A 25623-nucleotide genomic window follows, 5' to 3' on the forward strand; every position below is an offset into this window, starting at 1 on the left:
CCGGGATGGGCAACTGGCACCCTCCCCTTTATAGGCCCGCGGATAACTCTCCCACCAACCACTTTTTTTTAGGATCTGTCAGGGTTTCAATTTACTGTTGATAGTTGGACTATTAGAAAATACAATATGCTATTTCAAAATGTGGTTGTGCATCAGCAGTTTTTCTCTTATGTCAGTTACTGACTGTCACTCACTTAGTTCATATCAGCAAAACTTTTTTAGATTGGTTTGTTAGTCTAGCGCCCAGCTATCTAATCATGTTCGAATTATCGACCGGCCCCCATTGATCATCAGATATCATATAAAAAACTTCAAACATGTCTACACCCTATGGCAAAATGTAAAAACATTGCAGGAAATTGTCTGTAAAACTGTAAATGTTTCTCTCTGCCCAACCTGGTCTCAGAGCATTTTGTATTATTCTGTATGTAAATTAGGGACAATCCATTTAGTATGATATGTTATGTTTAGTTTGGTATGTATTATTTTGTGGATGCCCATCATCTATTTCTTATATATATTACGAATGACAATTCGTATGAAACTAATTTGCTAAACTTATGATATGTTACAAATTCCAATTTGTTGTGATTGTTGTTAGCTAGGTGGCTCACGCTAGCTAGGCTGGGGCTTAGCGGAAGGGTTAGCTAACATGAAAAGTAGTTGAAAAGTTGCTAAAGTTATACACCCACCCATCCACCCCGACCAACCACCCTCCTTTTGTTTTTGTCTTAATAAGTAACCTCTCTTGTGTAATTATACCACACCAAATATAACATATCATACTAATTTGATTGTCTCAGATTTACATTTACTATGTTACATATAGCCTGAGACCAGGCTGCTCTATTGAAAAAAATGAGCAGAATTGCATGAAATGAGTTATACAATTGCAAAATCTTCTCTCTGGCCCATGGCAAAATATGTAGAATTGCAGGAAATTAATTCAAACTTCAATTTTCTCTTTGCTGTCAAGGGGGGCTGATAAAAGGTTTTGCTTGCAAGGTGGGGGGAGGGGCAACTTCACATAAGACACCCAAAATGCTAGAGCCGGCACTGACTGCACTTGTAGGTTAACAAACCAGTGCCAAATGTATTAATTCAGTTTTTTGTGGGGGCCCCACCCCCATCAACATTGCCCATCCCTGTTGTAGATCAGTGGTTCCCAACCTTTTTCGGTCACTATACCACCAACTGAATTTTGCTGCGCCCGAAGTACCCCTGAAATACCCCCTCATGCATTTTAACAGTAGGCCTATGGTCTCTGAGTATTCTCAAGTACCCCCTGTGGATAGGCCAAGTACCCCAAGGGCTCCTAGTACCCCTGATTGGGAACCACTGTTGTAAATTATGCAGAATTTCTGGATGAGGTCTTTTTTTGCCATTGTTTCCATTTACTATCCAATCATTTCTGATATGCAACACCTGTATCACACCTGTCAATTACTAATACCATTTGAATCTCACAAAGTCACACTTTATGATTTCTATACCAAAGTTGGGTAGTTCTGTGTCATAATCAAGCAACAGTTTTGTTTATGCCTGAAGAGGCAGGCAGGCATGTACCTGAAAAGGAATGTAATGCTCCTAAGCATGTGATGTGTGTGTTGTGTGTCAAGTTGGGTACTGTGACAAATATCAAGAATATTAGTGCAAATGGATAAAACAAGTATTTTATTAAACTAATGCACATTAGTTGTAACAAGTGTTATAGGCAAGACCATTCACCTCACTGTGTAATGGCTCTCTACATTTTCATTAAAGGAGGTGTTCCCAGTGCAGTACGGTACTAAGTATGACACAGCACTGCAGATTCTGGTGTGGGAGTTCTTCTCCAGACTGGAGGAGTTGCTGCTGGTACCCAGCTTTACACAGGTACTGATATGACTACATCTTCATCCTATCAATTCAAATGTGAAAAATGTTGCGTTTACAGTTATGAATGAATGAACCCCCTTTAATAAATGAATCAATGGATTGAACATTCACACATTTCCAGTGGGTAGGAGCTAGGGGTTGATTTGGTATTGGACTGCACTCTCCTTTTCCATTTTAACTTTTAAGTTTGTCTCTCTCACCCTCAGACAGCATCTTGTCTCAGCCTTGCCTTCTCTGACCTGGAGGAGTGTGTTCAGTCTGTCTCTGACCTTGAGCACCTGAAGACACTGCTACAGCATCAAAGACACCTGGGACACCTAAACAGAGGTAGGTAGCCTTCAGGTTATCCATACTGAACAAAAAATATAAATGCAACAATTTCAAAGATTTACAGTTCATATCAGGATATCAGTCAATTGAAATAAATGCATTAGGCCCTACATCTATGAATTTCACATGACTGGGAATACAGATATGAATCTGTTGGTCACAGATACCTTAAAAAAAAAGTAGGGGCGTGGATCAGAAAACCAGTCAGTATCTGGTGTGACCACCATTTGCCTCATGCAGTGTGACATCTCCTTTGCATAAAGTTGATCAGGCTGTTGATTGTGGCCTGTGGAATTTATTTATTTATTTATTTTACCTTTATTTAACCAGGTAGGCAAGTTGAGAACAAGTTCTCATTTACAATTGCGACCTGGCCAAGATAAAGCAAAGCAGTTCGACAGATACAACGACACAGAGTTACACATACAGTGTAAGTAAAACAAAGTAAAACAAACATACAGTCAATAATACAGTATAAACAAGTCTATATACAATGTGAGCAAATGAGGTGAGAAGGGAGGTAAAGGCAAAAAAGGCCATGGTGGCAAAGTAAATACAATATAGCAAGTAAAACACTGGAATGGTAGTTTTGCAATGGAAGAATGTGCAAAGTAGAAATAAAAATAATGGGGTGCAAAGGAGCAAAATAAATAAATTAATTAAAATTAAATACAGTTGGGAAAGAGGTAGTTGTTTGGGCTAAATTATAGGTGGGCTATGTACAGGTGCAGTAATCTGTGAGCTGCTCTGACAGTTGGTGCTTAAAGCTAGTGAGGGAGATAAGTGTTTCCAGTTTCAGAGATTTTTGTAGTTCGTTCCAGTCATTGGCAGCAGAGAACTGGAAGGAGAGGCGGCCAAAGAAAGAATTGGTTTTGGGGGTGACCAGAGAGATATACCTGCTGGAGCGTGTGCTACAGGTGGGAGATGCTATGGTGACCAGCGAGCTGAGATAAGGGGGGACTTTACCTAGCAGGGTCTTGTAGATGACATGGAGCCAGTGGGTTTGGCGACGAGTATGAAGCGAGGGCCAGCCAACGAGAGCGTACAGGTCGCAATGGTGGGTAGTATATGGGGCTTTGGTGACAAAACGGATTGCACTGTGATAGACTGCATCCAATTTGTTGAGTAGGGTATTGGAGGCTATTTTGTAAATGACATCGCCAAAGTCGAGGATTGGTAGGATGGTCAGTTTTACAAGGGTATGTTTGGCAGCATGAGTGAAGGATGCTTTGTTGCGAAATAGGAAGCCAATTCTAGATTTAACTTTGGATTGGAGATGTTTGATATGGGTCTGGAAGGAGAGTTTACAGTCTAACCAGACACCTAAGTATTTGTAGTTGTCCACGTATTCTAAGTCAGAGCCGTCCAGAGTAGTGATGTTGGACAGGCGGGTAGGTGCAGGTAGCGATCGGTTGAAGAGCATGCATTTAGTTTTACTTGTATTTAAGAGCGTTTGGAGGCCACGGAAGGAGAGTTGTATGGCATTGAACCTTGCCTGGAGGGTTGTTAACACAGTGTCCAAAGAAGGGCCGGAAGTATACAGAATGGTGTCGTCTGCGTAGAGGTGGATCAGAGACTCACCAGCAGCAAGAGCGACCTCATTGATGTATACAGAGAAGAGAGTCGGTCCAAGAATTGAACCCTATGGCACCCCCATAGAGACTGCCAGAGGTCCGGACAGCAGACCCTCCGATTTGACACACTGAACTCTATCAGAGAAGTAGTTGGTGAACCAGGCGAGGCAATCATTTGAGAAACCAAGGCTGTCGAGTCTGCCGATGAGGATGTGGTGATTGACAGAGTCGAAAGCCTTGGCCAGATCAATGAATACGGCTGCACAGTAATGTTTCTTATCGATGGCGGTTAAGATATCGTTTAGGACCTTGAGCGTGGCTGAGGTGCACCCATGACCAGCTCTGAAACCAGATTGCATAGCAGAGAAGGTATGGTGAGATTCGAAATGGTCGGTAATCTGTTTGTTGGAATGGTATCTCACTCCTCTTCAATGGCTGTGTGAAGTTGCTGGATATTGGCGGAAACTGGAATACGCTGCCATACATGTCGATCCAGAGCATCCCAAACATGCTCAAAGGGTAACATGTCTGGTGAATATGCAGGCCATGGAAGAACTGGGCAATTTTCAGCTTCCAGGAATTGAGTACAGATCCTTGCGATATAGGGCTGTGTATTATAATGCTGAAACATGAGATGAATGGCGATAAAATGCTATTTTATTTATTGTCTGTAGCTTATGCCTGCCCATACCCTAACCCAAGGGGAGGCAACGTACTTTAATCCGGCCCGCAAAACATTAAAAAAAATATATATATATATATATATACACAGTTCAAAAAAAATAAAGGGAACACTAAAATAACACATCCTAGATCCTAGAAACAAGTCAAAATGAGGCTCAGTAGTGTGTGTGGCCTCCACGAGCCTGTATGATCTCCATGGGACCACGCAGCCATCATACCACCCAGGAAGGAGATGCATTCAGTCTCCTAGAGATGAACGTATTTTGGTGCGAAAAGTGCAAATCAATCCCAGAACAACAGCAAAGGACCTTGTGAAGATGCTGGAGGAAACGGGTACAGAAGTATCTATATCCACAGTAAAACAAGTCCCATATCCACATAACCTGAAAGGCCGCTCAGCAAGGAAGAAGCCACTGCTCCAAAACCGCCATAAAAAAGCCAGACTACAGTTTGCAACTGCTCATGGGGACAAAGATCATACTTTTTGGAGAAATGTCCTCTGGTCTGATGAAACAAAAATAGAACTGTTTGGCCATAATGATCATCGTTATGTTTGGAGGAAAAAGGGGGAGGCTTGCAAGCCGAAGAACACCATCCCAACCGTGAAGCACGGTGGTGGCAGCATCATGTTGTGGGGGTGCTTTGCTGCAGGAAGGACTGGTGCACTTCACAAAATTGAGGGCATCATGAGGATAGAAAACTATGTGGAGATATTGAAGCAACATCTCAAGACATCAGTCAGGAAGTTAAAGCTTGATCACAAATGGGTCTTCCAAATGGACAATGACCTCAAGCATACTTCCAAAGTTGTGGCAAAATGGCTTAAGGACAACAAAGTCAAGGTATTGGAGTGGCCATCACAAAGCCCTGACCTCAATCCTATAGAACATTTGTGGGCAGCACTGAAAAAGCTTGTGCGAGCAAGGAGGCCTACAAACCTGACTCAGTCACACCAGCTCTGTCAGGAGGAATGGGACAAAATTCACCCCAACTTGTGAAAAACTGAGTTTAAATGTATTTGGCAAAGGTGTACGTAACCTTCCGACTTCAACTGTATTCATAATTTTTTTACCCCTTTTTTCTCCCCAATTTCATGGTATCCAATTGGTAGTTACAGTCTTGTCCCATCGCTGCAACTCCCGTACGGTAGAGAGCCGTGTGTCCTCTGAAACATGACCCAGCCAAGCCCCACTGCTTCTTCTTGGCACAATGTCCTCTTAACCCGGAAGCACCAATGTGTAAGAGGAAACACCGCACACCTGGCGACCGTGTCAGTGTGCATGCGCCTGGCCCGCCACAGGAGTCACTAGAGCGGAATGGGACAATGAAATCTTGGCCTGCCAAACCCTTTCCTAAACCGGACGATGCTGAGCCAATTGTTCACAGCCTCATGGGTCTCCCAGTAATGGCCAGCTGTGACACAGCCTGGGATCAAACCCAGATCTGTAGTGACGCCTCAAGCACTGCGATGCAGTGTCTTAGACCATTGCGCCACTCGGAAGGCCCCCGATTTGCCCATTAAATTCTTTGACAACAGCTCTGGGGGACATTCCTGCAGTCAGCATGTCAATTGCACGCTCCTTCAAAACTTGCGACATCTATGGCATTGTGTTGTGACAAAACTGCACATTTTAGAGTGACCTTTAATTGTCCCCGGCACAAGGTGCACCTGTGTAATGATCATGCTGTTTAATCAGCTTCTGATATGCCACACCTGTCAGGTGGTTGGATTATCTTGGCAAAGGAGAAATGGTCACTAACAGGGATGTTATCCTTTTGTGCGTATAATATTTCTGGGATATTCTTCGGCTCATGAAACATGGGACCAACACTTTACATGTTGTGTTTATATTTTTGTTCAGTGTACATGGTAGTTGCATAAGCAGACACCTTACTATAAAGCACCTTGTGATGTCTGATGTAAAAAAAGGGCTTTAGAATAACAATTTGATTGACTTTTTTCCAACTTTATTTTCAGTTCATTGGGCTGCAGTCTATCATTTTTTCAACAACCCTAAAAATATTGAAGGCCAGTATGTCTCGTGCACCCCTCCTTAGTGCCCTGGAGCAGTCATCTTGAGTCCCTTTCCATGCAGCATCATTGTGGACTTCCTGTTCTATACTGTCTTTTTAAACAAACACAAAGTAACACCTGACCCCACCCACTAACACCACCCTCACACAACCATGCACCAACAACCTACCAAAAGACTGGGAAAACACTGAACAAAATGAGTAGATACAGTACAGACATTACAGACAGGCTGGAGTCAAGTAATTCCCTTTTAATTCATTATTATTCCAAACAGAATAGTCTTCAATCTACTTTATCCAATTTCACTGTTCATATGATCATAAAGGAAATTCTGTTTGCATTGATAAACAAGTGAGTTCTTCAAGACACCTTAGTGAGAGAGTGCCTGGAACTAAGTTGATCAGCACACATTCACAGCAGTCCCCCACCCATTCATTATACAGGGACTGTTTAGTGTCAGTAATAAGGGACCATGGGGGTAATTCATTCAAAATAAAACTACGGCTGCTGTACATTTTCCACTTTTCCCCTGCAAATGTTTTAAAAAAGAAGGTAAAATTCAGAACAAATAACATTAATGTCCTTACTTTCCTTCCTGAAAGTAGAATACCAGTATGCATAAATCCAATCTCCATAAATTGTTATATCCATAAAAAATACAACTGGTTCAAGGTGATAGTTTCATGAATAACCATGTTGTTTTGAAATCCTTAGAACATTACCAAATGTACCAATTATTATTATCATGGATTAGACATGGCTAGAGTAAGTAGATTTTGACTTTATCATTCTGCCTGGCCAATTATACCAAACATTTGTCATTTGGCACAGGATCAATATTTATTTGTCACACAGACACAATGTATGCAACAAACAACACATGTAGTCTGACCAAGTGGCAGACATTATCCAATGACAGGTTTTATAGAAAGACTGGACCAGCCAGATGACTGTCCAATCAGACAGGCCGGTGAAATCTTTTCATGCAACAGATTTTAAGAAGGGTCAATATCAAACTCACAATAGATCCCACCTTCATCTTTTAACACTTTCTTGGGTTATTTACTTGCTCCTAAACACTGCCTCCCAAAAAACTGCTTTGATGAAGCATGAGCACAAATTAAAACAAGCATTATCCACAAGGGCAGACCCTGGTCAAGTACACTTATAAAATACAGTGCTCTTGATTTAGCGTGCCTAGTAAAATTGAACCAATGGAATAATCCCAAAAGTATAAACTCCGCCCACCCAGCAATACCTCAAGTATTTGAAAGTTGACATACTGGTATGTATTTGACAATGTCTGCCTCAGAGGGGTATTCTTGTGATAAAATGAATGCTGGGAGTCTGGGTGAGATAGTGGTTGAGTGATAAGATTAAAAAGTGAAACCACTTATGTTTGTGTAATCTCCAGTAAAACACTACAATATCTCACATCCATGTCCATCGTAAGAACATTTCCATGTTCAGCCTAACCATCAGTGTCGTTCCACCATGAATCTAACACGGAAAGCACTCATTTCCATCCATTCCCTTTCTCTTTCAGACTACTTCCCTATTCGTTGTTCCATGTCATCTCATCTCTGTTCTCAGGTGGAACTGAAAGACTGAAAGGAGGAAAAAGTTTACTGTCACACCTTCACTACATGGCACAGCATTTTCTCCATGAAACACTTTTTTTTTTTTACATCATTAGAAAAACAATTGCAAATATGGAGGAGAAAAGTTAATATGGTTGCATTTCTGTTAACCAGACACACAACTCTACACTTCTCTGCAGCAGAGTATTTACAGGTCCCCTGTGTGGGGGGGGTTCCATGCTCATTCAGCACTCAGACAAGATGCTCAACTGTGGATTAAGGTACATTATCTCAGCATTGAGGAGACATCATTTCTGGAAATTTAATGAAATATAGATATTATTATATTAAAGAGGGCCTGCCTTCAACTAGTAAAGAGACTATTTTGAAGGTTGACCAGATCATATATGGGGCAGGGGTTAAAAATTAAATTAGTATATCAAATTATTGTTATTTATGATGATGATAGATGGAGAAACTGATGACAATCAAGGCAACACAATTAAAGGCAATTAAATGTGAAATTCTCCATATAAGAAATTCAAAATGTGTTGTTTTTACAACTAAACTTGAAGAAGAGCACCAATTACTGAGGTGAACGGGGAGGGACAATAGTGAGCCCTTGTCTTCTGCCCACACAGTATGGTACTACTTGAAGCAGGTAAACAGTCATATTTTTGAGCTGTAGTTTGTTTGTACAGTTTAAACACCAGCCAAAGGGAATCTGACACCGTGCTAAGACATCCTTCCAGTGCTCGTCCAACTGAGGTAGCATCTCTTTGTTGTCAACACTGCTCCTGCTCCCGAGGTCCAGTGACACTGCCATTTTCCATCCTATTGTCAGCCAATGACCCATTTTCTGTGGCAGCCATGTTGTGTGATTTACTTAATTATGGATGAAAATAATAATGCAATTGACCCCAATAGAACATTCTTAAAGACGTTACTGAAAGGCATTCCTTAACTGAATCATCCAGACACAGTTCCAAGTATGGCTTTGGTTTGTCCAAGTATACAGTAATTTACATACATGTGGCATGAGCCGTGACTCTGAGGATTTGTATATTCATGCAAAATGTCAGTTTTCAGTGTATCTGTACAGGTAGAAGATAGTTCATAGGCGTGGGAAGGGGCCAGTCCTATCTGCGCGAGGGGCCCAGAACAGATCCTGTGGTGAGGGGGCCGTAACGGGGGAAGTTGTCATTAGGGAGCTGGCTGGGGAGCAGGGAGTTCCCATTAGTTGGAGAGCAGCTGAGATGAAGCTGCTTCAAATACTCAGCGTGGTCCGGCTTGTGGTGCTGCAGGACTTTGATGGCTTCGTCCACTGTGAACCACTCCCGTTTACGACCTGCAGGGGGAGACAGAGACTGAGTGTCAATCACTCCTGCTGTTGACCACAGGAGGAGGGGGGTGTCTTTAATACACTCCCAATAACCAATCAGCATTCAGAACTACTGGGGTTTTCCACATGAACTTAGTGTGACATTTGCCCTTTGAGGGATGGGGATCTTCTCACAAAGAAATGGGATCAGGATCAACCCCATGTGGCACTGTCAATAAAATATTCTGGTATCCCCTTACCAATCTGCAAACATGCCCAACGTTTGTCATCTAAACATTCAAAATGCCCCTATTAATTTCAGCCTACCAAAAGTCTTGTGAAGGGTGCTAATAGCCCGTTTGAATACATGTTTCCAGAATAGATGTTATCAGAATACATTGATTATCTCTAACAACAGCTACATTGTTATTGTGTGAAGATGAGGCCATAGACATGAGCTCATTTAAAGATCATTCATAGTGGCATGCTTTAACAACATTATTTTTGAGGAACAAGTTGTAGCCCATGTTTGGTAATCCTGAGTGTTAACAGGAATGAGTTTTATTAGTGCAAAGGAACAAATATTGGTGCGGTTAAGTCGGTAAACAAAACCGAAAGAAAGACTGAGGCTGATATTCTGCCTACTGTAAGATCTATAAGGACTGAAAGCTCCAGCCACCCAGGAAAAAGACTGATTAAGTCTAAAGGATGATTAATGGATTTCATCTCTCGGTAATCCAATCGCACTTTCACATTTTACTCTACCTTTTACCAGCTATTTTAGTCCACCTCTCCAAAGCCAGCAGGCTGGTGTGATTTAGCTGTTAGCAGCATAAGTTGAGTCTTAATCAGCCACTTTGGAATTGATGTGTTATGACTCCAAACTTTAGATTAGGTGAAGCCGGATATTATTGGAAAAATATTGAACTTGTTTGTTGCTTGTTTTCTGCAATCCCAGGCCTTTTAGTCAGTGAGTGGGATTTCATTATTTAGTCTGTGAGGCCTGTTGGAACTGGCAATATCCTTCCTGGAAAAACATATTATTATACTAGACATTGAAGTCCTGATTAGAGGTCGGCCGATTATGATTTTTCAACGCCGATACTGATCATTGGAGGACCAAAAAAGCCGATACCGATTAATAGCCCGATTTTTATATGTTTGTAATAATGGCAATGACAACAATACTGAATGAACAATGAACACTTTTATTTTAACTTAATATAATACATAAATAAAATCTATTTAGTCTCAAATAAATAATGAAACATGCTCAATTTGGTTTAAATAATGCAAAAACACAGTGTTGGAGAAGAAAGTAAAAGTGCAATATGTGCCATGTAAAAAAGCTAACGTTTAAGTTCCTTGCTCAGAACATGAGAACATATGAAAGCTGGTGGTTCAATATTCCCAGTTCTTCAATATTCCCAGTTAAGAAGTGTTAGGTTGTAGTTATTATGATGCATCGACTATTTCTCTCTATACCATTTGTATTTCATATACCTTTGACTATTGGATGTTCTAATAGGCACTTTAGTATTGCCAGCCTAATCTCAGGAGTTGATAGGCTTGAAGTCATAAACAGAGCTGTGAAGAAAGCATTGCTAAGAGCAGCTGGAAAACACAGTAAAGTTTGAATGAAAGCTTACAAGCCTGCTGCCGCCTACCACCGCTCAGTCAGACTGCTCAATCAAATCGTAGACTTAATTATAATATAATAAACACAGAAATTCAAGTCATTAATATGGTAAAATCCAGAAACTATCATTTTGAAAACAAAACGTTTATTCTTTCAGTGAAATACAGAACCATTCTGTATTCAACCCTAAGTCTTAATATTCCTGTTACATTGCACAACCTTCAATGTTATGTCATAATTATGTCAAATTCTGGCAAATTAGTTTGCAACCAGCCAGGCAGCCCAAACTGTTGCTTATACCGACTCTGTGTGCAATGACTGCAAGAGAAGTGACACAATTTCCCTAGTTAATATTGCCTGCTAACATTAATTTTTTAAAACTAAATATGCAGGTTTAAAAATATATACTTCTGTGTATTGATTTTTAAAAAGTCATTGATGTTTATTGTTAGGTACATTCGTGCAACGATTGTGCTTTTTTCACGAATGCGCTTTTGTTAAATCATCCCCCATTTGGCAAAGTAGGCTGTGATTCAATAAAAAATGTACAGACACCACATTGATTATACGCAACGCAGGACAAGCTAGTTAACCTAGTAATATCATCAACCATGTGTAGTTAACTAGTAACTATGTGAAGATTGATTGTTTTTTTAATGCTAGCTAGAAACTTACCTTGGCTCCTTGCTGCACTCGCATAATAGGTGGTCAGCCTGTCACGCAGTTTCCTCGTGGAATGCAATGTAATCGGCCATAATCGCCGTCCAAAAATACCGATTACCGATTGTTATGAATACTTGAAACTGGCACTAATGAATCAGCCATGCCTATTAATCGGTCGACCTCTAGTCCTGAAGTCATGTGACCATAAACTCACCTATGTTGACAGAGTCTTCCCATGCTTCCAATGTCTCCGTCACGGTCAATACGTAAACGTACGTTCGGTGCTTTCGGTCTTGATTCTGCTTTAAAGTTGAAAAGAAAACTACATTTTAAAATTCAGGTTGGAAGAATCTCTACCTGTGGCACCTCAAGAAAAAACAGCTGCTTTCAGAGGGTGTACATGCTTTTGGGTAGTTTATCAACCCTTGACTAGGCATCAACCAAATCCACTCATTTTCTATTCTTGAATTCCATTCATGTGACAATTTACACAAGAGAGCAATGACAGTTTTTCAGGGAGTAAAAATGTAACTGTCTTATAATTACTGTCAGCCTAGAGTCACGCCTTACCTCAAACACACCTAGGAGACGTCCCAACTTGCCTTTCACTCCTGCCTGGTGGGAGAGAGGAGAGAGGCATTAGGAGGATGTGAGATGAAGTATTGGGCCTATGGCTATTTGACAAACCAAAACACTTGTGTTAGATTAAAAAGGAAAGTAGAGAAATCCCAATACTTGACAATACTGTGTGGGGGTTTAGAATGAAAACCTTTGACTGGAGATAGGAGTGTGTTGAGATGTGAAGAGTGTGTGTTGAGATGTGAAGAGAGAGAGAGAGTGTGTGTGTGTGTGTGTGTGTGCCTGTGCGTGTGTGTGTGTGTGCGTGTGCGTGTGTGTGTGAGATCAGAACACGTTGACCAATATAACATGATTGAATATCACAACACAAACCCAGTCCTGCTGTATATTTAGAGGTCAAAATCAGAGGTTACTGTTTCCAAAAAAACTCATGACCCATCCCCTATTCCCCTTCCTGCCCCTTTATCAAGCTTCACAAGGAATCTGCCCACGTCCTCTGGACAGGCTTTAGGACCTGTGAATGTGCTGGAATCCAGCAGGGAGCCAAGTTTAGCCTGCTGACGTACCCAAGTACGTTAGGTTTCCCACCAGCTGGACCTTTGGAATACCACAAGCTCCTCAGTCCTTTCTCTACAAACTCACTTTGGACCCACCAAAATGTACCTCCCAATTGTGTCATGTCATAAGTGAGTTCCCGTCACCCACTATCATTGCATACATCAAGTCTCTCAGAATGGAACCCTTTTTAGCTGTGAAGCCACTTTGGAGAGGACATGCTGTGAAGTGCCAGTGAGATATCCCAGGAGATCGACAAGGTCAGTCACATGCCACAAGGAAGGCAGTGGTGAATTATAGAGTGTCTCTCTCTCTCTCTCTCTCTCTCTCATAGTGTATATGAGAAAATGTAGGGCCTGCATGTTGCCTTTAAATGACCAATCAGGAGCCAGCAATACTTTTGATACTCATATAGATGACATGATCACTACATGACTTGAAGCCAGAGTTTACAACTAACACATTACAATAGTCTCACCCATCACTAAAAGGCATGTTCTTTACGGACAAATCAATGAATGACCATCAGATCAATGTGTGTTTTGTGTGTGCATATAGCTATTAGTTACACACCCACTTTGTGATTCATTTCAAATTCATCATCACTGAATATTATGGTGATGATTGATTGGATTAAAGTAAAGATCCAATCATTCTGAATGTGATATTGTTTTTGTGCATCTCTGAGCGATGCTCTATCGACTCCCAGGTCATTCTTTAATTTTTATGTGCATCTGAAAAGGTTTTGCATCATATGAAAACATGAAATGACCCCGGGAATTGACAGAACATCGCTCAGAGATGCACAAATACAATATAACATTCAAAATGGTTGGATCTTTCCTTTATCTGATGATGATGATGAGTGAACTCACCTCTTCAAACACTTCTCTGACCGCTGCGCCACAGGGCTCCTCCTCAGGCTCCATCCCTCCACCTGGGACGATCCACTGGTCCGGGTGCCGACTGCTGCTCACCAGCAACACCTGGAACAGAAAACACAATAGTTCTGTGAATCCAGCTCCACCACAGGGCCCTCTGCTCCACCCACCACAGGGCCCTCTGCTCCACCACAGGGCCCTCTGCTCCCCAACAGGGCCCTCTGCTCCCCAACAGGGCCCTCTGCTCCACCTTTGCTAATCGATTGACCCAGATCAGGTCCTTTTGGGAGCATCGAAGCAGGTGCCTGAGCTTAAATTACACGACAGTCTGCCATGTACAACAATCCGAACAGATTGAATGAGCCTGTATCTGCATTTTCATGATGCAATACACACACATGACCTAAACACACACACACACACACACACTCATGAACTATGGGGCTCATAGTTGCTCAGTTGTCTCTTTCACCATGCTGAGGAAACATCCAAGTCAGTCGAATACGACATACGACAGTAATGCAGCGTCAGCTGCAGCTAATGTGGCTTTCACCTTCCATCTTTTCCCCATCCAGACCCCTCTATACGGGACCAGTCTGTCAGCCTGACAGCCATGTAATATCAGCTAGCAGCTTGGCTTTGACACTCCTCTGTGCTGCTCTAATGGGATTGTGGGATTGCTGGAGCAGACTTGTTGTGGTCCGAGCTTGGAGCCAGGTAGTGACAAGTCAAGTGGCCAAGAGAGGCCACCCAGTGGATACGGCACGTGTCACCCTTCCACTCTGGGTCCCCATGTCATGTTCCCGGGCCTTAACTGAGCCAATATCTCAGCTGGCTCGTCCCGGGCTAAGAGGGGATGGAGGGTGGACAGGGAGTGGGACGGTTAGCTATATTTACGGGCACCACATACAGATGAGGGGATCCAACTGAAGCAGCGGGGTAGACCAGACTGTCTGCTTAGTACCCTACATTATAAAGCCATAAACCATGGAGATAGAATGAACCTACTAACCTATTTATAACAGACTGCTAGCGCTTCAGAATGTGAGTGTACATGTGTGTACACAAGTGTTTGTGTGTGTGTTGGGGGGGTACTGTCTGTGTTTATATATGGGGTGGGGCACCGTTGTGTGCCTTTTGCAAATATATTTTTGGGGGAGCAAGGCTTTAAGCTGCTCAGGGATGTCACTGTGTTTGACAGTGTCTGCTGTGGAGTTTACAAAACAAAGCTAGTTATACATCCTGCCAGTGTTATTTTTGCCTCACTTTAAGTCCTATTTTTTCTATTTCTTGCTCAAAATGTGGTTGGATATGAAATGTTACGAATGTAACTCTTTCCAGGAAAGACATAAGGCTTGTCAGCACCTCATACAAATTCATGCAATATACAAAACAATGTTCATGTCATTTATGTCAACAGCTTAGGCTAACAAGGTATGTCCCACTGAAAAATCATGTCACTGAGGAACACTCGGCACAGTGAGGAGCAAAACCCTACACCAACATATTAGATAGGTCAAAGATTAGGTGCAGATGGAGGGGGGGAGGCCAAAGGGAATAGATCAGCATCTCCCAGCGAGATTCCAGTGTGTTTTGTAAGCCTGCTAAACGGGCCAGGAATCTCAGGGAGGAAATAAACACCGACTTTCTCGGAGGAGCAACACTGTGGCTGTCAAATAAACCAGTCTCCCACATGCCAGCCTAAGGAGGTCTGAAGTTTTAGACAGGAGTATTTTAATGCAATAGGAGAGTGGTTAGTCATAACCAAAATAGATATGAAGTAAATAAATATGAAGTAAACATACGGAAGTTTGCTGCCCCTTGTTTTACACCAAATACACCTACTTTCAGCCTAGTCGGTATAAAAAAACTAAGCCCAACTACATGCCAATTCCAGACCACACACATTCAATACAGCTTTAACTCCTATCTAGCAATGTACAAGTAGGGCAACATCATTTACCTAGTAATAGGCTACCCTTTAGTCCATCCAGACCAACAATAAACCGTACTTCAACTTTACCAAGTGTCAACAAACCCTTAGTCTTGTAGTGACACAATGGACTGAAAACACACAATGTACTGTAATACAGTCTCAGGGAGACACCTATTAACAGACCGCTCCTACCCTCCGCATGAACGCTCTTCTAGTCTCTACTGTTGTTGGAGGCAAATGACCCACCCACTGGCCCTGAGGGATGTCATGTTCCTGTTTTCCCTTGATGGACTTTAAACCTTGTCACTGAACACCTGACCCAGGGGGTTCCTCTTTCTCCTTTTCCATTCCTTAAACAAAGTCTCTGACATCACAGAGTTCCTATTAACCTACTCAGGCCCTCTCAATGGGGGGTCGTCTAACATGTCATGTGTGTGTGGGGGTGGGATTCAGGGATTCAACAGCATGGGATTGGCACAAAGAGGTGGTATTGGCATAGACAGTATCGGCCACTCAGGAGCCACAGAGGCTTTTCTCCTGTTCAGGCTTAACGAGTTCATGCAATTACGACAGAGTAGCTGGACAGACCCAGAGCAAACTCTGTAAAGATGTTCCTGGGGATGGGCTCTATACATTACAACAGCTCAGTAACAGTTGAACAGACACTGGCAAAGCATTTCTTGACCTAACAATATCCTTGACCAGAGACACAAGTGGGTGATTGAAGATGGTCTCCATTTGTTCCACCACAGGTATCTTAAATATTAAAACAAGCTAAGATAGGTTGACTTGTTTTATAGCATCACAAATGAAATATCAGCAACAAGATTGTATGTGTAGATAATTACTAATGTTAATAAACATTTCCCAAGTAAAAATCAAAAGGGAGATTGGGATGCAGTATTGAGACTGAGATTGGGCAGTCTCATTAATATAACTCAGTGAGAAAGCCTTCCAGCTACCCAGCTGCCCTACCACAATGCAATGTGCCTATGGCACGGAACACACTGACACACAGCAAACTGATATATCTCTATTCCTTGTTCCTGAAAGAACCGGCTATACATGAGGGAGGGAACTCCCGCAGTCATAAGGGACAACAGTTTCTCCTTCAGGCCACCTCTCTCTCTCTCTGTGTGTGTGTGTGTGTGTGTGTGTGCGCGTGTGGTACAAATACTTGAGTGCTCTGATAGAGTTCTTCATGACAGACAGATAAAGTCTGCAGCTTATTTATTGCATAACAGTGGTGCAGGGAAGTCAGAGGCTGCAGTGTCTTGAACTGTCTGATAAAGATTTGGATTTCTATCAGACAGTACAAATCCAAATGTAGGAGCTGTTCATAAACAAGGCGTGTGGCTCAGTAAGAGATGAAAAGCATCGCCACTTTTACAATAATGACCCGCCTTAATAGTATTCTCGATTTTAGTTCATGCACTGAAAAATGACATAATTTGCTTACTAAGTCTCCTATGACAACAAATCAAATCAATCAAATTGTATTTGTCACATGCGCAGAATACAACTGGTGTAGACTTTACCGTGAAATGCTTGCTTACAAGCCCTACCCAACAATGCAGTTTAAATAAAAATAGTAACACATCACAATGGAATAGGTCCATAGATTTTGGTTATGATAAAGTGGGCCAATTTAACTTGTTCCGGTAGAAGATATAAGTCATATCTGTATAAATTGTGCCTTTAAACATTTAAATAGACCTAGGCAGAAACAATTGGAACATGCTATATTGACTGAAAGGACACATGCACAACAATATAGCCAATTACATGGAAATAATTGCTTCCGGTTTAATCAAATGTTTTTTTTTAAATAAAACATGTGTGGAACGAGTCCTATATGTTGTTATAATTTCGGGGAAATTGACTTGGGTAGATAGTCCATTTTGTCAAACCATAGACAGTGAACGCTTGCATCATGGTGGTACGTAGGCTATGGTGAAGCCCGTTAAAAACCAGAAACTATTACGAGGAATATGTCTAGGTCTACAGCAGTTTGTTAAGAATATTCTCTCAAACCAGAAATATAAAAGCAAAGCCTTGATTGAGACTACTTTTCAGTAGACTACCTTTGGTTTCAGCCTAGGATACTTGAAAACCTGTCTTACAAAATGGCCACTTCATCAATAACGCATTTTCATTTCATTTTTATGAGGTAGCAGAGATTATAAGGTGTAAAATGATGACGGTGATATTGTTACTAGTATTTAAACTCGTATGCATTAGTACAGTGGTATCGTCATACAATGTAGCAATGGCTGGACTGATGTCCCGCCCGTCAAATGAAACATGCAACAGAGCGCCTCGACCCGCTTGCATTTCTCTCAAACTAGCCCAAACTGGATAGCCGCGGGCAGTCACACAACACCACTGAGGATGTTTCCAAAAGCCATGGAACGTAGGCTAAAAAAGCGTATAAATAGACTATAACACTCCTGGGTTTTTTGGGGCGGGGGGGGTTGTTTACCATCAAGCCTACTTCTCTAATCATTAGGTTTGAAAAACCCGCAGAAGCATTTATTTCAGACACGGCAAGACAGCCCCCCGCACATCGATATTTTCTGAGTAATTAAGTGGTAAAACCACAATAAAAACCTATTTAAGTCTATTACAATTGGCAAATATAGATAAAATATTAACAAGTGTAGGATATAGCCGAGAACAGTTAAACAGTTAAAGACAGGACAGTATCGGTCCCCTGAACTGTCAATGAGAAATATAACCATCTAACGTTATACCTCTTCTTCACGTTCGTTCTTGAAGCACAAGCATGCCGCTCGTTTCTTGAAGCCCTCGACATCATAAGTTCTGGTCTGGTTCGGCTTGAACTTCATTATGTAGGTTACTCCTCTCCTCACCGGGCAGGCAACGAAATCCAGTAAATGAACGAACGAAGAGTGAGTCACCAAAACAAGATTCTGGATGGCGAAGAGAAAACCGGCATATGTGTATCACTGAGGTACAAGAACGCGATATACCGGCAATCTACCCATCGACGGTGTATTTTCCCATTCACTCCAATTGCGTTTAGTGCGGTTTTGTCAGGGAATTCCCTCCGTGATGTTGGGTTAATGGATGCAGTTCAGTCCCCCATAACCTCCACTTCTATGTGCAATCTCTTATTTAAGTAGAGTAAGTCGATAATGTACCCTCCTCCGAAGTCCTCCCACCTTAGGTAGTAGCCTACAAGGTAGGCTTTGCGCAGTCGCTGACTGTAAATAGACAGAAGGCAACCTAGCGGAGCGCTGTTACGCACGGCACCATACGTCGGATAACTGTTGGAGGATAGGATAAAAGAAAGTAGGACAAATCTAGCTGTGATTGAACACCTATGCACTGCTCACTCCATCTGACTTTATGCTTTCTTAAAAAGTAGCCTATCCTGTTTGTATCATGGGCCCACCCATATGGATAAGCAATCTAGAAAATATGAAGGTTACAATTTTTAACCCTTAAGCCTATAACTTCATCAGAGTATTTTCTCAATATAAGATGTAATGTGACGTATTGCCCTGAAATGTCAGTAATCAAGATCTTTAAAAGACTCCTTATAATAGCCTCCACTATAAACGTCTGTCTTGGGATTGGGGGTGGTTAAAAAGACGGTTTCTGACCTTCCACTTTATCAGTATTCACATCAGAATAATAATTTCACAAATAAAGCACTGTCAATTTTATAGCCTACCTTAGCTACTCTGTGACGACTATTCATGCTATTGACTGAAAGCAAGTTGGGGGTATAGATCTAGTCTAGGTTTGTTCTGTTTATAGCCTATAAAGGAAGGTGGGCCCACTTGAAGAGGTCTAGTTTTGTGTGTTAATGTATAGCTTTTACGTTATAGAAGACAGGTCAGACAGGTCTACCTTACCCTCATAGAAAAAGGTTCTATATAGAACCTTTTGGGGGTTCCATAGATGAAGCAAGCGATATAACCCTTGTTTTTTAAGTGTATACACATACAAAGACATGTTGTATAGGAGTTCCTCTATCTTAGTCACTGCATTTCACTGTTGGTCTACAGCTGTTGTTTACGACGCATGTGACAAGCATTTGCTGAGGGTGTTGTCAAAGTAGAAAATAGTTATTATTGAGTCAATGTTTTAGCAACTGTAAATGCAAGTTTGTTTTGTTACTTACTGAAACTAGTGTTGCATAGCAGTAGATAAATTGTACAGACCATACATTCAACAACATCTCTACCGGAACCTGAATATTATATTTGTCATTACTGCTACAGGGTTCCTTTAGTTGGTATTGAAATACAAAGTCTCCTGAACAACACTGTTTTTCCTCTGCAGAATATTTTATCAATGTTTCGGTCAGAGACCTTTGTCAAGACAACGTGAGATTCACACAAACATCCACATATATGGTATATATACACACCTCTGAGTTCATTCATTACACCTGTGTGTTGGTGCTGTAACTCTCTGCACCACAAGCGAGAAAAGCATGTAATTGTAAGTGTTAACCCTTCACCTCTAAAGGTTTTTGCTCTACCAGTAAGGCCAGTGTAGTCATCTGTCAAACCTGTGTTCTTGTCAAAATTGGAATTCAACGACTGAATCAAAAGAGCTGTTAACTTGATTGACTTTTCTAACTGGCTGCCAGCAGGACAAGCATCCTACCTCACACTCTTCATCAAAGAGAAGTCACTCACAGAGTATCAGAGTTTTGGAACTGACAACCAGTGTATCATGATGTGATTGTTTTTAAGAGAGGATGGATTGAACTTCTTAAAGAGAGAAACATTGATTAGGTCATGGGGTGAGATAGCCTGCTTTTTCTTAACATAATTGATCGTTACAGTTTGAAATGACTAGTCAAAATCTTATTAGGGTCTTACGTCAGATTGAGCAATGATTCCGCCTGCACTGAGCGAGGAGCGTTGAGTGACGAAAAGCAACGGGGTAGCCTTTGATGTGTAAAAATATGAGCGGAATTGCAAAGATGTCAGACTGTGTTGTGGAACACCAAAATAACATATGCCTCGATGTTATCTTCCCTGTCTCAATGGATCTCTACCATCTTTCCATAACTTGAATTGGTCTCTAAAATCACCTTTACCAAAATAATAACTTCTTTCTACCCTCTTCTCTTACACAAAGTACTGTATATCTCTGTCATTATCTTAGAATAGACAGGGTCTCAAAGTCAACACTCCCAAAGAATAGACAAAAAGTCAATATCGTCATCTAACCCAAAAGCAGTCATCTACAGCATCATCTTGCCCAAAGTAGAAAGGATATCAACAACCCATAATATTAGCTGCAGTCCAAGTGAGAGAGAGAAGGGGGATTTGATTTCACATGCTTTAAGGATGACAGAAAGATTTGTATGAAGGTACCAGATTTGAACCTCTGCCCATTCCTGTCACCACTCTAATGATAGTGCCGCAGTCTAACACATCTGTTCTCTGCCATCGCCAAGGCAATCTCAAAACACACACAGCTAGGCTAATCCGACTGTTCTTCATCTATTCTGTCACTTTCCTCGTTTGCTAATGATCCACTCTCTCAGCACAGCCGGCTCGGATTGCCCTTTGTGCCAATTAGAGTTTGAGATGATCAAGTCACTTGCTGTAAGTCCCTTTTAGACAGTATTAAAGGGGAGGTGCTTTGGTCTTTAAATCTCCCAGAATCATGAGGGCATGGCCCATTGCCAGTTAATTCTAAGAGCAGCAGGCTCTTGAGCAGCAATAGCACAGCCCCCACCACGACCCATAAACCTTTCCCTAAAATGTCACTTTAGGATATTTATATATGGCTTGTTAAGCAGCATGGGGTGTAATGTATAGGTCACTAGTACTGCCTGGATGGGTTAGCGAAAGCTAATGGTCCTTTAAGCATAATTTATCCTATATCACACATCCACACTCTCTCAAGCACGCACGCACGCGCACACACACACACACACACAAACACACACAAATGCTGCAACCAGACTCTTATTTACTATTGCTAATACTGCTAAATTTAAACACTTGCCCCCCAATGCTCCCTTCTCTGATAAATGTATACATTTTGGACTATAAATTGTATTCTATTCTACTGAGTCATTTACTTTATGTTCCTATTCTTATCTTCTATTATTTATTATTGTTGTTGATTGTCGAGAAGGAGACTGCAAGTAAGCATTTTATTGGACAGTGTATACCATGTGTATCCTCTACATACGTCTAATAAAAACTTAAAACTTGAAAATGAAACTATATATCATGCGTACATCTAGATATTTGAAGTGTGTGTCATTTGAAATCATACCACTATTACTACGAAGAATAATAACAGTAATCAAAATATCATTGTTATATCTATTCTTTAAAATATTTCTACGTGTTTTAATGTTGAGACTGTTGGTTTTTTTCTCTCTAGAGAAATCAAATCAAATTTTATTTGTCACACGCGCCGAATACAACAACCTTACAGTGAAATGCTTACTTACAAGCCCTTAACCAACAATGCAGTTTAAAAAAGATATCTACAAAAAAAATAAGAATAAGAAATAAAAGTAACAAATTATTAAAGACCTGTAGTAAAATAACAATCGTGCGGCTATTTCTGAGGAATAATAGATATCCATCCACTTGATGCAAATTTTTCTTGATCTCATACTCTGACAGTGTGTCCTCATTGAGAGACAAATAACGGATGATTAAGTGCTTCGGCGGCCATGATGGATCTAATGTTGCTGTTGTCACTATTGAATATAGAACTCCCCTCTATCTGTGTGAAACATAATCCTCTGCATCCATATCAGTATTTACCAATGAATGATCAGTGACCCAAAAATAGAACCACAAAGAGCAAAATCATGTAGCGTCATTCTAGGTTACCATATAAGGCTCTTAAAAAGCCTTTATAAGCATTACATGAAACATTTGTACACATGTACTCACAGCAATTGTCATAACTGATCACCAAGAAACCTGGTAGATGTTCTATACCATACCAAACAAATGGCTGTTGGCTTAATTTGACTTTTTTTTTTTTCTTCCCTGACCCTAAGGTCAATAGTACATTGCCCTCTGACCCTAACTCTATAAATTGAAGGGTCAAACAAGCAAACAAACAAAATGATAGGATTAGGGAATGTCACAAGGTAAAGGAAACAGAGCAACTATTTGACAGGGAATGAGGCCATAAGTAAACACAGCTTTCACAATCCTTATATCATCACAATGACCTGCTCTTAAAGATATAAGACTAACAATGGGTGTTTATCACGGCCAGGTCTTTCTCATGGCTTTTCATTAGGATAGGGAAAACATCACTTAGACACGGACCACCTGACATTATAAGCTACGCTATTATGTGTGTGTCTCTCTGTGTGGGTATATGTGTGCATATGTGTGTGTTTATGTGCCTCACTGCCTCTCTGTGGGTGTCTGTGTGAGTGGGTGTGTGTGTGTGTGCGTGCGTGCGTGCGTGTGTGCGCATGTATGTGTAATGGTATTATATTACCAACTACAGTTACTTATAGGCCTGTTTTACCTCCCCCTGCGGAAAACAACCTAGTCTTCTGTTGTGTTGCACTCACAATGATAGCACTGTCTCCTTGAGCTGGAACAAACATGGACATGCTGTAATCATGGGCAGAACAGTGTACTGAGACGTAAACAAGGCCAGGGAGCGACAGTGTAATTGCTAGATTGTGGGAAAGTTCTCTGAATCAAAATACACAGCATGGACAGAGGATATTGTGGAGAACAGTCTGACCTCCTCCAGGTAGACAAAGGCAGTTCACTTCATTCTTTGAATGGGCAGTGGATTAATATGTGTTTTATTATACTTAGGGCTTCTGAAGTAGACTTGAACTGAAAAAGCAACTTTTATGGTGTGGTGTCTTGTGGGGTAGAAACTTAATGGGTAACTTTAGACATGTAGTCAGCCTGGAACGCTCATGCTGGGGTAGTCTACTAAACTATATGGATTTTTTTAAAGAAGGTCATACCAAAGATACAATTCCAAATCAAATAGCTAAATTAAGACTCCTTGAAGTATAAAAATAATATTTGATGAAAAAAATGTTTTGGCCTTACTGCTATTAGCCCATTCAAACATATTGAATAACAGATTCACTACATGGAACAACAGGTAGTCCCCCCACCGAAATAAAATCTAAGGAAGTTTGTTCTGAAGTGTCTGTCCTATATCTGAGAGATACCCCTTATTTTTGGCGCTAAACATTCTCCATATATACTTAAATATTTTTAACTGGTACCGGGGACCTTCAGACAAGTCTTGAGAGGCCTGTGGGTGTCCTAGAGTAGAACAACCGAAATGTACAGTACGTGTTTGTGAGATCATAATATTTTCTAGGCCAAACCGTTTGGACTCTACAGAAGATTTTGTGAGAAGAACGATTTTCGGGATGTCTCATGGTCTGACAAACACCACTTTAGCTCTGTCACCTTTCACCGCAGATGCGGAAGTGCGAAATCGGCGAATAGAGACTCATCCAATGCAAAAAAAAAAAACAGATCTCTCTTAAACTAACAGATTTTCCGGGATTTTTTTTATTACGCTAGTTAGATTTATGCGGGGGCTCATTGAGGGCTTGATGATTAGTTGACAAGTTGATCAGGTGTGCTCACAAAAAAACGTGAGCTGTTGAGGGTATTAAAGGACGAGTCGGGAAAAACTGGTTTAGAGGAGAGGACTGAGAGCAGGTAGCTCTGTTCGCATGTTTGTGTTGCTGAACATTTACGTTTTATTCATTATTGATTCTTTAGGCTGTAAACTTCATAGGCAATAAAGCTATTTTGTTTTGACTTTACCCTGTCTCATGAGCCTCTGTAGTAGAAGCCTAGATCTGGTCAGTGGCAGCACTTCTCTCCCCGTGCTGACACAATGGCTTTAACCTGGCTTTATAGCTTTAATTTTTTTTAACTAAACAGAAACGATTTTCAATCTATGACAAATTTTACCATGAATAACACTAAGCAGAATGACACATCTAATGTGACTGCAGAGGGGGTTTAGACGGACAGTGGAATCTTGAGCAGGTTATATTATAGCGCAGTACACTGTGGCTAAAAGCCTGAGTGAACAGATGATACACCTGAAGGACAGCATCATCCATCCTGCCTGGTCAGCCATAGAACTCGCAAGATGAAGAGGTGACAATATAAGAGGCTCCATGACATGAATTGTAGCCCTCCCTCTAGTGTTCAGAGTACCTTGCTACTTATGTAATGCCCCATTCATAAATCAACATCAGCCTGCTGGGAAATGAGATGCGGACTCAGTTCTGGATTTGGAAGTGTAAAAGGGGTCCTTGCTATCTGGAATCCTTGGGACATCCCTACCCTATTGAGATTGACGTTTAAAATTGTTAAGGTAAGGGTAAAGGTTAGGATTAGGGTTTGGCAAGGGTTATGATTAAGGTTAGGGGTTATGGTTTAGGACGGGGACGGCCCAAGGATACCAGATTTTTTTGTATTTTTTTTGTATGTTCTATAGATAGCACTAACCGTGTTGAAATGGGCAGTCGGAAAACAGGAATTCACTGCAGTTTGTAAATCTGTCTTTCTCCCAACAAATCCTAGCATTGGTTGTGTGTTGCTAGCAATTAGCTAAGAGTCATATTCATTTCTCTCCACTTTTAAAGCAGATTATTCCTCCTCTGTTGACATTGTTGGGCAATGTCACCCATACTAGCTACCTAATCTCTGTCCTCTGAGACTTGTGGACTGGGTTTGGGTGTTCCATAAGCACTGATCTACAACATATTCAAATAGTGTCATATAGCTATTATCTAATCACTCACAAAGCTCGCTACTGAGTAATATCATATTCCAATAGATGTCACAACACTTTGACCCTAAATGTCCAACCCCTGCAATCAGTACGTCTACACGAAAAAAAAGTAATCAATTCTATTTGAATGTAACAGGACAGGTAATTCATCACTGCTATAGTTGTTATTGTAACGGCTGTCGTGGGAACCC

At 41.2% G+C, this 25623-nt stretch overlaps 1 protein-coding gene across 2 annotated transcripts; it reads right to left on the reverse strand.

Moving 5' to 3' along the window:
- Positions 1-6731: 6731 nt before the first annotated feature.
- Positions 6732-18856, reverse strand: nudt4b (nudix (nucleoside diphosphate linked moiety X)-type motif 4b). Of its 2 annotated transcripts, none has more exons than XM_042300442.1 (5): positions 18409-18856; positions 13714-13824; positions 12275-12319; positions 11919-12003; positions 6732-9429 (listed from the first exon to the last, which is right to left on the reverse strand). In XM_042300442.1, the coding sequence occupies exons 1-5, from the start codon at positions 18502-18504 to the stop codon at positions 9221-9223; spliced, it is 546 nt and encodes a 181-aa protein (XP_042156376.1). In that variant the 5' UTR covers positions 18505-18856; the 3' UTR covers positions 6732-9220. The 2 variants fall into 2 exon arrangements, with proteins under 2 accessions (XP_042156376.1, XP_042156375.1); XM_042300441.1 differs by having other exon boundaries at positions 11919-12006; positions 18409-18854.
- Positions 18857-25623: the final 6767 nt, after the last annotated feature.

The sequence above is a fragment of the Oncorhynchus tshawytscha genome, linkage group LG17 (genome assembly GCF_018296145.1).
Source record: "Oncorhynchus tshawytscha isolate Ot180627B linkage group LG17, Otsh_v2.0, whole genome shotgun sequence".
Lineage (NCBI taxonomy): Eukaryota > Metazoa > Chordata > Actinopteri > Salmoniformes > Salmonidae > Oncorhynchus > Oncorhynchus tshawytscha.

Bases quoted from the DNA above. Each gene is read 5' to 3' on its own strand.
- nudt4b (XM_042300441.1), bottom strand. From the start codon at position 18,504: ATGAAGTTCAAGCCGAACCAGACCAGAACTTATGATGTCGAGGGCTTC. The intron at 12,320-13,713 runs GTGAGTTCACTC...CTCTCCCACCAG, and splicing joins TCAGAGAAGTGTTTGAAGAG to GCAGGAGTGAAAGGCAAGTT. The intron at 9,430-11,918 runs GTGAGTTTATGG...CTCCCCCTGCAG, and splicing joins GGAAGACTCTGTCAACATAG to GTCGTAAACGGGAGTGGTTC.